Raw genomic sequence first — 13,985 nt, 5'->3', positions numbered from 1 at the left:
AATTGTGGTTAGCATCGGAAAGTTAGATCTTTTGGTCACTCATCTTTTCTGGTCCAAAAGACTATTCCTTTATCACTGATTGGGCCCACACAGCAACACTTTGATGCATGCACTTCTGATAAAAAGAATGGAAAAGAAAAATGTATAGCATTAACATCAGAGCTCACAATTGCATCATCATACCAGACCAGTTCATGATAGCATGACTCAAAAAGGTCCCTTTCTGTGCTTGGGAATGATGAGAGTGCTTTGGCTCTCACCCTTGCCTGCCCACGTAGACAGACCAAGTCCTAATTCGCTAAAGCCACCTTTGGAAGAGTGTTCAGCAAGACAACCAGCCAACTCAAATGTGGTATATTATCTTTGTGGCTTGTTCTCAGCCTCCTTCCTTGGTTGAGATGAGTGTCAAAGTTAATAGCAAGTGTCAAGTGCAGAGTTCTTGAATAAAGAACTGAAAAGTTGCCTCACCAGAATCAAGTGCTCACTTTTCCACAAAGAAATGATACAAAAAAAATCTTCTCATTCACTTTTTCTTATGGCTAATAGAAACATCTTTATATTAGGAAAAGTTGGGAAAGGCAAAAAAGTTGCCATGTAGCCTGCTTGCTTTTTAATCATTAGTTTTCCTTTGAACTATGCCCTGGTAATTAAAAAAAACAAGAATTGTAAAGGGCAAACAGCCATGTTCTTTTCCTTTTTCTAGGGTTCATCCCACATTCATCAACACCATCATTATAATACAGCAGTTTTATTCAGAGGCCAATCCTTTATCTGGCTTCCTTTCCCCTTGTTGACAGGAGGAATATTTGATTGACTGACTGACTACAGGGACCTGTTTACACTTTCTAAAAGATCTACAGTGACCTTTGGTGTTTGTTTGAGAACAACTCCTCCTCAGGGTAGTAGGTATGAATCCCTGACGAGGGTGGAAGCCTGGAATAATCAGCAAGTCAATGCCATGACTGGTAAGTGACACCCAGCTTTAACCTCACTGTAAGTAGAAGAAGACAGGGGATGAATCTGGTCCTGTTTGAAAAGTTCAAACAAATGCCAAACACGTTGAGTGTGTGAAGGGGGTGCAAGTTGAGGACTGGCATCATATAGTTTATCTTCAAACTGGTAATATGGCTGTCGAGGTCTCAGAACTACTCCAAGTAGGTTTCGAGGAGAGGCACTTCCCATGTAGAAAATTAGACGATAGTACTAAGCATGAGATCTCACTTTCTTATCTGCAAGGAAGGGGGGGAGCGTCTGATAACTGCAATTTAATAGTATGCTTGGAGTGGTGGTGGAAAACCTCAAGGTGGAAGCCTTTTTCTGTTTGGAATGCAGAGAGGGTGATGAGGACAATATTTAAAATAAAAAACAAAAAAAAGAAGAGAGAAACATGGGGGGATCTGATGGAGTTAGTAGTGTCATAATGAAGATATTTAGAACATAAATAGGAAAAGTAAAATAACTTAGGTGATGTAATGCATCAAAGTTGGCCAATCATAATGTTGAAATTTTAATTAATTGAATCCAAGTATCGTCTGTAACATAATTGGTCAAAAGTCATCACGAGTCAAAATTTTAAATTTAGGCCATTAATTAAATTTGATATGTCACCTGATTCTTTATATATATATATATATATATATATATATATATAAAACAAAATCATTGCTCATTGCTAGATATTTATTTCGAGCCCTAATCACATGGAATACTTGTAAGTCTTGCCGTAGAATAAACTAAACGAATTATTTATCTTTTTGGCAAATAACACGCATATGTCACATGGTTTCACGGGACACGCTGTTGATCGGTCCCATAAACAACTTCGAGACAGTCGTACGTAAGCTGACGAACGACTTCGGTTTCGAAAGAACAAACGAAAGAGACTGTTGGTTCACTGTTTAAAATTACAGATGGAATGATATCGATAAAATGATTATCGAAATGATATCAGGATGGAAACTTTTGTGTGTGTGTATATATATATATATATCCACATGTAAAGGAAATCATGTCCCATTTTAAAATTGAATGACATGGATCAAATACTCAAACGAAGGTTGTGTGTGGGGTAAGAGGAGGTAGAGAAGATGGAGAAGACACGGCTTTGCCACCGTTCTCCGAGGTTGTGTATAGGGAGGGGAAGTTGAGGGAGTGAGAGAGAAGTTATGGCAGCAGCCCATTCCTGCGGCGGACAGCCATGACGAGGATGAGACTGGCATCTTTGGACGCTCTCGACGAGAGAGAGAGAGAGAATAAGAAAAGAAAACGGGAAGAATATGAAAATAAATTAACACAGAAAAGAAAAAGATATTAAAAATTAATATTTTATTAAAGTTATGATCCGACCAATTAACTGACCGGTCTGGCCCGATCAAAACTTTGACGATATCAATGATTAGTCATCGCACTGATGACTAGGATCATGCCACGTCTGGCTCACGACAAACAAAATTAAATATTTAAAAGAGGAAAAAATAACCTGTCCTCTAAACATCCACGTGATCTGATAGGTCAGCAAAGCAATAAAAAATAATAAAGAGGAAAACGTGTACTGCCCAATTCACATACATTTAATGATGAAACCAGCAAATGTTGCCGTCAACAATTTACCACAGCCTAATAATAGATGAGATGTTACGGCGATCAAAGGAACCTCATCAAAATACTAGTAGGGTTGATCATCAGAGCGAACGATTGATATCACCTGATGCAAAGAATATAACAGCAAATAAGAATGGCCTGTGCAAGCAAATAATTACCTCGGCTGCGCTTCCTAGAAGATCTGCACTCTTCTAACGACAGAAAGTCGAGGAAATTATACGGGATATCATGCACGCGTGATGCACAACGTATATATATATATATATATATATATATATATATATATATATATATATATATATATATATATATATATATATATATATATATATATATATATATATATATATATATATATATATATGTTAATTGTCATTATTTTTTTGAACTTCTAAAAAATCATAAAACTATGGGAAGAGAGAGAGAGAGAGAGAGAGAGAGATCTCCAGCATCATTAAAAGAGCTATAAATTTAATTCATCTAGTATCAACAATCTGGCCCCTGTATGGCCCTCTTCTGATGATAAAGCTCTCGGGTGGTTGGCACTCTTCCAACCAAGCCACTTCTGAAGACCTTATTGCGCTAGGCAAAACACCTTCAATGAATTCAAATAAAATCATTTATTGCCATATTATGATACTGACAAGCAAAAAACAAAAAAGAGAGAGAGAGAGAGAGAGCATATTTTAGATATATGAGATTATACCGGAAAAATCTTTTTTTGAAGACATCTTGAAGTAGGAGCAGTCCCGTCCATCTTTTGACGAGTATGGGGGTGATAGAACATCGAAGAGAGCACAAGGAGTAATTGCTTTGAACGAATGAATGTTTCCGCCACTCGTTGGATGAAGGATCGTCGTCCCACAGGGGGCTGACATTTGAGCATCTCTAACAAGCCTTGCTGGTCGAGCTGCAAAGCATTATCATGATTAAGTCTATAAGGATGCAATTGTCATCTGAAATCGATGGCGCTACAATCCTACTTTTACAACAACGCAATGTCAGTCACCAATATCATAAAAATACCGAAAAAAAAAAAACTATTCATTATCTAGAGTCTATAGATTGATTGAATAAATAAATTATAAATGATTCTCACAATATTTGTCAAGTAGTCAACAACTTTGTTAAGGAATTTGTGATGATATAATAAACAACGATAATGGCCTCCAACAAAGACTCATAAAGGTACTAGTTCGAATTTTTTTAAAGAAAAAAAGGTAAATCTAGAGATTCACCAATGTGGGGTTTAGAAAGGATCAATATATGTAGTCTTATCTTTATATTTAAAGGGATTGTTCTATAATTCAATCCTAATCTTCCAAGTCATAAAGGAGTAATCTTACTTTATTCCAAGAAATTCTGAAAGTTTCTTAAAGTCTTCTCCACATAATTACTCTCAAGAAATTCTGAAAGTTTCTTAAAGACTTCTCCACATAATTACTCTCAAGGGATCTCCATATATCCAAAAACTCATTACAAAAGAGCAGCTAAAATGTGTACGTTATATGATCATCAGCACACAAGATATTTCCTACGCATCCTTTACGTTAGTCGAAAGGATTCCCACCTAAACTTCCTCCATCTTCTTCCCCCCACCTCTCGACAAAAAATAAGATGTGATTGAGGTTTCTAGGGTCCAATAATAATTCCATGACTGTTATTGATGGTCTCTGTTAATATCCCCTCACAAACTCCGTTGGCATGGTCAACCTTATCATGTGCACATCTATTATGGTACTAAAGAGATGTTCACACAATTATCCACATTATGATCGGTGCAAATTGCTCTCTGCAGACAATATAGATCACAGGAGTAAATGATATCTGATATTCTTTTATCTTCTTAAAAAATACTGTTTAATTACTTTGGTCGGAGATTCTTGGTTATTTATAAAGTAGCATACGTAGGCGTCATTGTACTAGATGTCTCTTGTATAAACTTTATCAGAAATATGAATTAATATGACTTCCATTGAAGGTTGTTAAACTCATGATCTGGGTCATAGGATTGCAAATCCAAATCAAGCGTGGCAAGTCGGACAAGTCATTGAATCGTAAACAGGCTAGAATCAGATTGACACACGTTGACTCAGTAAGATAGATTGACTTGACTTTACCGGGTCAACTCAGTTGGCTTTATATAAATGGGAAAAGAAAAGAACTCACTTTGAAGTGGCAGCAATTCTTGGCCGAGACAGAGTCCTAAACTACAATACTAAACCACTATTGCCGAGAGGGTTTTGCCTTGCCGGCCATTCTTGGTGTATGATCCTTGCAGCATAGGAGCTAAGAAGCATGGACGTGGGACACAGACAAGAGAACACACCATTTTTAAAAAAAATTAGGACACAAATACAAAAAGGACACATGTATTTTTTAATATATATGTATATATAATATTCAATTAACATGAAGTTTATAGTACTTATAGTTAAATTTTATAAATTCAGCGATGTGAACAAATAAATATCATCATACAAGTTGAAACAATTAAAATCATCTAAATTTAAGTATCCAAAAGAAAGGTTCAGTACATCAAATAATATTTATATAATTGATATATGTTTCCTTGTGACAAACTCCAAATTGAATCATATGGCCCTCACATGAGGGCCACACAATGTTGCATGGGAGTGTCTGTCACATGTGTCCGACACTTTTGGACACCAAAAGCACATGTCCATACTACTAAGCATAGGAGTGACAAGAATATAACCCTACGCTATTGATATCGCTTAAGACGTGAAGGTGCTGCCTCGCCAACTGTTCAGAATGATCACTACTTCCTCTTCACCCACAAGTATTGTTTCTCCTCTCCTTTCTTCTTCTCCCATTTCGATGATCACCACTTCCTTTTCGTGCACAAGTATTATTTCTCCTCCCCTCGCCACCCCTCTCTTCTCATCTCCTCTCCTTTCTTCTCCTCCCATCTTTTCTCGTCTTGCCCTCTCCTACCATCTCTTCCCGTCTCATCTCCTTTCTTCTCCTCCCCTCTTCTCCCATCTCTTCTCCTCTCTTCCCCTCTCCTAGCTTCTCTTCCCCTTTCATTTCCTATTTCCTCCTCCCCTCTTCTTCTATCTTCTCCTCTCCTACCCTCTCTTCCTGTCTCCTCTTCTCCCTTCTCTTCTCCTCCTCTCTATTCTTCTTTCATCCCTTCTTTCTCTCCTCTCCTCCCCCGACTTCTCTCATCTCTCCTCTCTACCCTCTCCTCTTTTTCTTTGATGGATAAAAATGAAGTACAGTTGTTTGCTAGATAAACATGTAACCTTGAACTATTTAACATTAAGTTCACTGTAGATTTGTCGTAGCCAATGTAAAGCCACCATAGCTAATTAAGTGCAAGTACATGCAATAAAATTATTATCCGTCAAAATAAAAGATTATGTATTAACTTAAATAAAAATAAATTATTAGATTAAGAATATATGAGAATTACTAAATCTTAACAAAAATATTATTTGTAAATTTCTTTAAATATGTATCTTAGAATTATTTTTTATGACTTATAGGATCTTACGATCTGGTTCGATCCTATGATTCGAGTTTGCAACCCCTTTACTATCCTAGGTAGGAAAGCAGTTTTTGACAACCTTGCTTCCATCAAAATCACAAATTGACAAAACACTTATATACTTAATGAAGGTGGGAAGTCATGATTTGAAGGTCATCCCCAGCACTTCCACACCATAGGAAAGAAGGTAACACATAGAAATATGATTTTGAGCAATTTACTTCTCTAGCTTTATCTCCAATAAAGTTAACCTAATCTTCGACAATGACAGATAATCAACTATTTGAAACGTTAAATCGTTCCTGAGCTCCACATTGTTAATAAAGAAGCTAGAATCAAATGTCTTTCTTATTTCTAGTTAGTCAAGTACAAATGTTCTTTTATCTAATCCTTGACAACAGTGCAGCTCTATGATTCATCCATCAAATAACCATCAAGTGCCTAATGTGCTGATAAAGATCCAAAGTTCTGATGAAACTACACCTTCAGAATTATTCCTTTTCAATGTTTCACCAATAACTGCAAGAGAAGCTGCATGTTACAAGCATTGTAGTATGATAATACATCTTATATATGACACCTTTTTGATGTGTCTCGTATCTCCTTATCATAAATCTTAGGCTTATCATCTGTGGTTATCAAACTTGTCTACTATCATGTAATGGAATGTGCAACCAGTGGGGTGTTACCATCTCTATTCAGTGTTGCTTGCAAATTTGATTGCAATATGGACTATAGAGTTTCATTCCTTATAGATGTTTGAAACATTGTCATGTTATTAAAGCTGATGATACATAAAGCCCAACATCACTTTATTATGATCGTTAAGTAACCTTAACCTGCATATGTCAATCCTGCTGCTTATCGAAAATTTTAGATTTTCTTGACTTCTTGTACCAAAAAACATAGGATACAAATAGATGTTTTGTGTGTGAAGAAAAGGCAAACAATTACATCAATTGCAAAGCATCTCCCAATAAGATGAATCTACATTCGGTGAAATGAGCACTGTTAACCAATGGCATTGTAATTGACTTATTGAAATGCTAAATGAAGTATAGAGAAAAGGCTCACATACCTTTGGATGGATCAATGGGTTCTACTGTATCTACCCAGTCATATGATTTGACAAGCATTGTCCCATATAGAAGTTTGCTAAGAACAGTCATTCCTGGATGGTTATGAAGTGGAATAACAGATGAAGGTGGCATGCAAAATATCCCAATCTGCATCGTAATCAGAAAGCATCCAAGGCATAATCACTTAAGGTTTTTATTGTAATGTCATTCTTCAAAAGATAATCTTAACTTCACTTTGTTCAGGCCATTGAAACAAAAATACTTAGAACAAGATCAAATGTTGCAGCAAATCATGACAAAAAGAACATTATATAAAACCTACTCCTGCAAAGAATCAAATGCTTACAGAAAAGCTTTCACACTCATGTATATGCAGATACTTGATAGGAGGCAGGTACTGATTATTTCCATTACGCCCTTTTCTTCCATTTGAACCATGCGTGGAAACATTCCACCCTCGTGCTATTCGAGCCTCATCTTCAAGTCCCACATCAGAAGGTTTGATATCATCTGAAAAAGGTGAAATTGCGAGCGTTGGGAGGGGACCTTAAACTGAAGACGGAAGTTTCTTGCATTTAAATAAGCTAAAAATGGAGCAGCTTTAAACAAATGCCCATACAAATGAACAAAGTTGGTCATACTAAACTAAACTAACCTAACATACAAACAAAAGCATATACAAAAGCAAGCATGTCTCTCAGATCCATGAGCTCCGTGAGCACCGAACACCAAAATTCTTCCAATTACTGTTACAAGGACAAACAAGAATATGACAGAACAATTACTTGATTCAAGTACAGTATTTATTCACGATTGACAATTCCAAGGCCTTCAAAGGAGACTAAAGGAGACTATACTTCTGAACTTACTATTTTCCTGTCATTAACATATTGTGGAAGGCTAGGCTTTGATGAACATATTCCATAATCCTAAATTTTGGATATAACAAGAGATCTAAGGCCATAAAAAATGGAGGTGATGAAAGCAAGCAGTATCATGCTACATTCAATACCTCTGTTTACTGTGGAAAGCATAGCTGTTTGATCTACAGCTAGCCTGTACACTGAAATTGTGTGTTAAACTAATGCAATATAAGTTTCACATCATTTTTTTTGTAAAGAATCAAACTAATATACGGTAATCGCGGACATATGCATAAACATGAGTGATAAAAACACACCTAAACAACACATCTCAGAAAGGAATGACATTATATGACACTGAAAAGGCAATTAATAAGTTTAATAAATACACACTTTCTACAAAAGGTTATAATTTATATATCAAGATGTTTCATAAAAACTCACCTAAAACAGACCGAACATGTTCAAGGGCTTCAGCAGATAGAGGTCCATTATCAGAGAATGATATTTTACAGACATCATATAACCTTCTGATTGCAGGCATACTGCAAGAAGGGTTAAGTAACCAAAAGACCGACCAACCAATTCTTCAACTGGTAAAAATTATCAATCAATGATTTGAAATCACCTTGTTCAAGATGTACAAAACTTCATAGCCCTGTTCATCAATATAAAAGGAATTTAAAAAAGTTTCAGTTCATCAGAAGATAAAATACGGTGTCTAGATTGCTTATATTGGGCATGCAATTTACTTCACTGATCTCTGTCAAAAAAAAAAAAAAAAGGAATCTGCAGATATAAAAAACTAATACGCAGTCCCTGCAACTGCAGAAACCTTATGCATTGATTCTAACAATAGAGATGAACAACAACCAATGGAAAAAAAAAACCAGCCAGTCAAAGCATTGATTCTAACTGCTATGAGATTAGTTGTCCACAGTGGACATTGACAACTTTAACACACTTTGTTGCTTTACCTATAATTCAGTGCCTCTTCTAAAGACCACAAAAATGAAATGAAAAGGATCATGAATCCTAATTACCTATCGTCGGTTGTCAGCCTCTATAGCTGCTCCTACATAACATTATTGAATGGAAAAAAGAAAAATGATATCCTGATATTATTAAAGTGTTTTGTTAATATCCTAATTGTATCTAACACCATACTTTATCATACCCGCCAAAGATGCTAACTGAAAAGAATTCATTGGGCATGGGTCTGCAGTAGAATCCCTCACAAAACGTATCACAAACTTCCACCTAGAAGTTACTAACTTTTAAATGATTTGATGGGTTGTGCTTCTATACCACAGAGGTCATAGGCTCGAACGGCAGAAGCTGCGACGATGCATGAAGGGGTATGGCTGCATATTATGTAAACCCTCTCAGATCTTCAGAAAGAAAGATCCTCATGCATAGGCTGTTATTGATCATTAAATGAATAATTCATTAGTCACTAAACATGGTAGTGCGCCCTAACATTTAGCTGCTGTTGATGAATAGGAGTAAATGTCCCGAAGAAGAAGAAAATAGAGAATATTTGGGATAAATGAATGGGCTGGACATTCCGGGCAAGGAGTGCCAAAGTCTTGAGCTGTTACCTTTCCCTCTTCAGTTACAAATCCAAAAGGCAAATATCCATGTTGTATCGTCCATGTAATCTAAAGCTAAAGTTCTTGCAGCATCAAGTAAAGAAAAAAAAAACTACATTTATGTCCATGCAAATCAACCGTTGCTCTTGGAAAATCACCCAAAAAAAAAGCACAATCTAATTAATCCTTTCATGAAGACAACTATTTCTCTCATTTTAACTCAAATGCACTTCTGTATCTCATCACAGAAGCAAAGATGGAATGGGATATGATTTCACTTTTAAACAAAAATAATTCAGTATCTACAATTGTCAGGCCAATTCTCGAGACCATGCTTTTATCTAAGGCAATCGATCGGTGTCATTCATTTGTAAGAGAAGAAAAAAGGCCCTTCATTTATAAGAGCAGAAAAACGACTTGGATATCGAGACCGAAGGAGAAAGCTAGAGAAGGTGCAATAAACACCAACGCAAACAGCGCAAAACACACACAAACGGTGACCGCACAACATCACCAAAATAATCCTCCCCTTTCCAACCCCAAACGACCACCGAATCCCACGATGCCAGAAACCCTACCTATCATCGACAAACCTCGAGAATTCCACAGAACACAAGAACAAATATCACCAGGCAAACCAAAACAAATCAAGGCGATAATTCCAATCCACCAGCAGCCAAAAAGGAACCCGATCGAGCAGTCCAATCGTCAAGAAGCGAGAAGAGGCCATCGGACACCACACAGATTCGAACTCCAATCCCTAACAGTGAGCAGTTCACGATTCTTACCTACATGCCAGGGTTTAACCACGGCGCGGCACTTCATGTCCGGGAAGAGATCGAGAGAGAGAGAGAGAAGCGTCGAAATCACTCAGGTGCGTCGCTTGGTTGGATCGAGTTCATAAAGATATAAATAAATAAATAAATAAAACAAAAAATAAGTAATATTAACGGTAGTCTCGGTTCGGGGTGGCGAACAGAATTCCGATTCCTCGGTTACTCGGTGCGACGTAACCTGTCCTGGCCAGGCTTACCTTTCAGCTTCCCGCTTGATCCGGTACCCGCTCAGTTACCTGCTACCATGGGCCCACCGGGAAGCTCCAACCGAATCGTAAGACGGGTATAACCATGAGTAAGTAAACGAAAGTAATCGGGCGACGAGCTCCAGCCTCCAGGGTCAATCTGGTGGTGCTCCACGAGATCGCGCGACACGTCATTCCTGACGTCATCTAAGGATCGGCTACCTTCACACCACCAGGCGCACCGGCCCCTGGCCGGGACCGGTCGACACGTGTGGGGTTCTTTCAGAGAGGCTATCGTGTTTCCTGGCCTGGCCTGGCCTGGCTTTCGCTGTCCCGGCCCAAGTTAGCTCCGCTGGGCGGTTCCACGGCTCGGGCGTCGCAGGTGAGCTCTGCTGCCCGGTTCGAGGTTAAATTAACCGACATTACACCATAACTTACCAGTTATGATTTTAGAGAAGGCATATATGCATATTTATATAAGAGAAGCTTATATTGATTCAATGATTATTGCATCATAACTTACCAGTACATGAATTTTAGCATCTCAAAGTCTAAGCTAAGTGCTATAATAAAAATTATATTTACATCATCCAATCCACATTTTTAGACTTTAACAAGCACAAAGTAACACGACATGTCTAAATCGGAGAATATCGTCAGGAAGAAGGTGAGCAACGTTCCTTCCCCATACACACATGAGGGGGGAGTTGTTTACTCTTCAACATACTTGGCAAGAGAATATGCCATGGTGTGTGCATTTCTATTGATGAAAGAGATGTTTCACACTTGATCTTTGACTCCAAAAGGACACCACGTGTTCCATATATATAGCCAATCGAGAACCTTCAAAGCATCAGATTTAACCCACAAGGCCTGCAGCAAGCCATCTTGTTTGGCTCTTTTCAAAGCTTCCAACATTGCACTGCCACTCTATTTGCCTTGAGAAGATTGCTATAAAACATCCGTTTTATTATCTTTGGTGATTTATCCTATCCCTGCACTCAAAGAATCTGGATGAAAATAACCTCATAATTTAAGGATATATTCAAAAGAACACAGATTAGTAGTATCAAAAGTCCTGCAATTCTCATGTTGAGTTTAGTCAGTATATAACATAAGTGGACAAAAATCATCTATCATCACAGTCATTTTACATCATAAAAGAAGAAGAGTAGGATCAACAATGAGAATTATGAAATATGCTATCATTATTATTGAGCCATAGAAATCAGAGAAAAATACCAATTTGACTCCTTAATTTTTTTTTTTTGTATTTTCCTTGTGTAAATCTTGTCCCTCAAATAACTAATAGCCATGGGGCTAATGAGAGATGATAATACACTTAATTGCTGAGCTGATTAGTTGTCAATAATTATAAATAAAGATGCATTCAAAGAAGATGTGAGAGGTAGAGTCTCAAAAAAGTTTATAAACAAAGATAGGTGTTGGATTGAGAGTGTAAGTTTCTATTAAAAAATATAGAGATCAGCCATCTATTGTTCCAAATTAATTTTGTAAAAATAATTTAAGAACCCTAAACCATCCTATCACCTTGAATTCGGACCAATCTTCCTCGATGAAGATTGTTTTTCATATAAGAGTAAGTAAAATATAAATCCAAGTACAACAATGATAAGTTAATATTTTATTATTATTGATGATGAAAGCTTGTGAGGAATTATCTACTCCGCATAATTTTATCTTTACAAAGTAAGTCCTAAAAAATCTTAAAAAGTAAGTAAAATATAAAATAGATATTAGAAGTTTATAAGCTATTGATTTTCTTACTCCTTTACTAGTGTGAAACTAAATGTCATTAGCAGTGCCCCCAATATTATTAACAGTGCCCCCAATAGGAGAATTGATGGCTCATGACCTATGTGATAGCTCATGACCTATGTGATAACGCTTTTATAATAAGTCAATATTTTATTATCATTGGTGGAAACACAAAAGCTTACAAATAATTATTCCCTTTTGATAAGTTAAATAAAAAATGAGAATAATAAGTCAATATTTTGTCATCGTTGACACGAGCACATAGGCTTGTAAGAAATTATCTTTTTTATATAAGCCCATATGATCTTGCCTTTTCGGGGTGAGCCCAAAAAAACATCTCTAAGAGAGAGAGTGTCACGCCCTCTAAAATTTCAGGAGGTGTGAACCTAACTCAAAATTGATAATATTATAATTCAACAAACAATCCAGGATCTAATCACATATTTGAGGCTATTAAGAAAACACTCAAGTCAAAATTCACTTATATAATCTACAATTCATAAAACCTGTGCAGCTTATAATCATACCATCGTATCACTTAATGATTCATAAAATCCAAAGCCAACTTAACTAAACTATAACCATATCATAAATCCAAAAGTGTGGCAATCAGTACAATCACATAACCAACATATACCACAAGTTTATATTATTACACATCTTAAACTTAACATTCCCAAATCCCGACATGAGAAGTACTTTCCAAATATTTACAAGATACATCGATCTAGATTTGTCATTGATATTTCATTACACACAAAAGGAACATATACAACATCAACCTATTAGGTACGAAATATTTGCCCCAAAATCTTCTAGCTTTCCACTGTCTCAACCCAATTTACACATTTAAACGAACGATAAGCTATCCTAAAAATTTTATATAGTAATGGGGTGAGCATATAAAGCTCAGCAAGTGACTAACATATCCATAGCAAAGATGACAGTTTTCAAACAAATAAGATATCAAAAATACAAAGCAGAGATATAAGATGAAAACAGAGGCATGTTTTATTTGAATGTAGAATTACGATATCATTTCGTTCGAAGCATGTTTTGTTTATATAATCGAGGAAAGGTAACTGGAGCATATCCATAGTATATGGTATATTTCAAGGCATAATAAAGACATATAAATATTTTGGAAACATATCAAACAACAAAACATGAATAGAAGCTCAAATGTCACACGACGTTGCATTCATTTCATTATTATTCAAAGCATGCATAGAAACACAGCCAAAGCCTTGGATATCATGTCAAACATATAGAAGGTGAAGTGGGATCATAATATAATATGGTTCATCCATTTCTAAATGACCACTAAACATAAGTCTCCCATATCTGGGAGCTCCATCTACCCACGTTTGAGTGAAGTCATAGGGGGCCGGTAGAGCATCACAGGCTCTAAGCATAACTCCCTTTACCATTTCTAGCAAAGGTTTATAACTGTTATTATTAAATATCTTATTTAATAATAATATAACTGTTCTCATTAAGATTCATAATTCATTATCATGAATTTCTTCATTTATT

The 13,985-nt window shown here is 36.4% G+C and overlaps 1 protein-coding gene across 4 annotated transcripts; it reads right to left on the bottom strand.

The window, feature by feature from the left end:
• Positions 1 to 3,052: 3,052 nt before the first annotated feature.
• Positions 3,053 to 10,563, bottom strand: LOC103978374 (plant cysteine oxidase 4). 4 transcript variants are annotated; one of them, XM_009394150.3, is made up of 7 exons: positions 10,438 to 10,563; positions 8,686 to 8,715; positions 8,502 to 8,602; positions 7,541 to 7,704; positions 7,194 to 7,341; positions 3,308 to 3,511; positions 3,053 to 3,196 (listed from the first exon to the last, which is right to left on the bottom strand). In XM_009394150.3, exons 3-7 carry the CDS (start codon positions 8,599 to 8,601, stop codon positions 3,078 to 3,080), a joined length of 735 nt encoding a protein of 244 aa, XP_009392425.2. In that variant the 5' UTR covers position 8,602; positions 8,686 to 8,715; positions 10,438 to 10,563; the 3' UTR covers positions 3,053 to 3,077. The 4 variants fall into 4 exon arrangements, with proteins under 4 accessions (XP_009392425.2, XP_064998259.1, XP_064998262.1 ...); XM_065142187.1 differs by lacking the exon at positions 10,438 to 10,563 and adding an exon at positions 10,228 to 10,412; XM_065142190.1 differs by lacking the exons at positions 8,686 to 8,715; positions 10,438 to 10,563 and adding an exon at positions 7,850 to 7,940 and having other exon boundaries at positions 8,502 to 8,559.
• Positions 10,564 to 13,985: the final 3,422 nt, after the last annotated feature.

The sequence above is a fragment of the Musa acuminata genome, chromosome BXJ3-3 (genome assembly GCF_036884655.1).
Source record: "Musa acuminata AAA Group cultivar baxijiao chromosome BXJ3-3, Cavendish_Baxijiao_AAA, whole genome shotgun sequence".
Classification (NCBI taxonomy): domain Eukaryota; kingdom Viridiplantae; phylum Streptophyta; class Magnoliopsida; order Zingiberales; family Musaceae; genus Musa; species Musa acuminata.
Note: the sequence above shows the minus strand (reverse complement) of the source record. Positions and strands in the feature narration are given on the sequence as shown.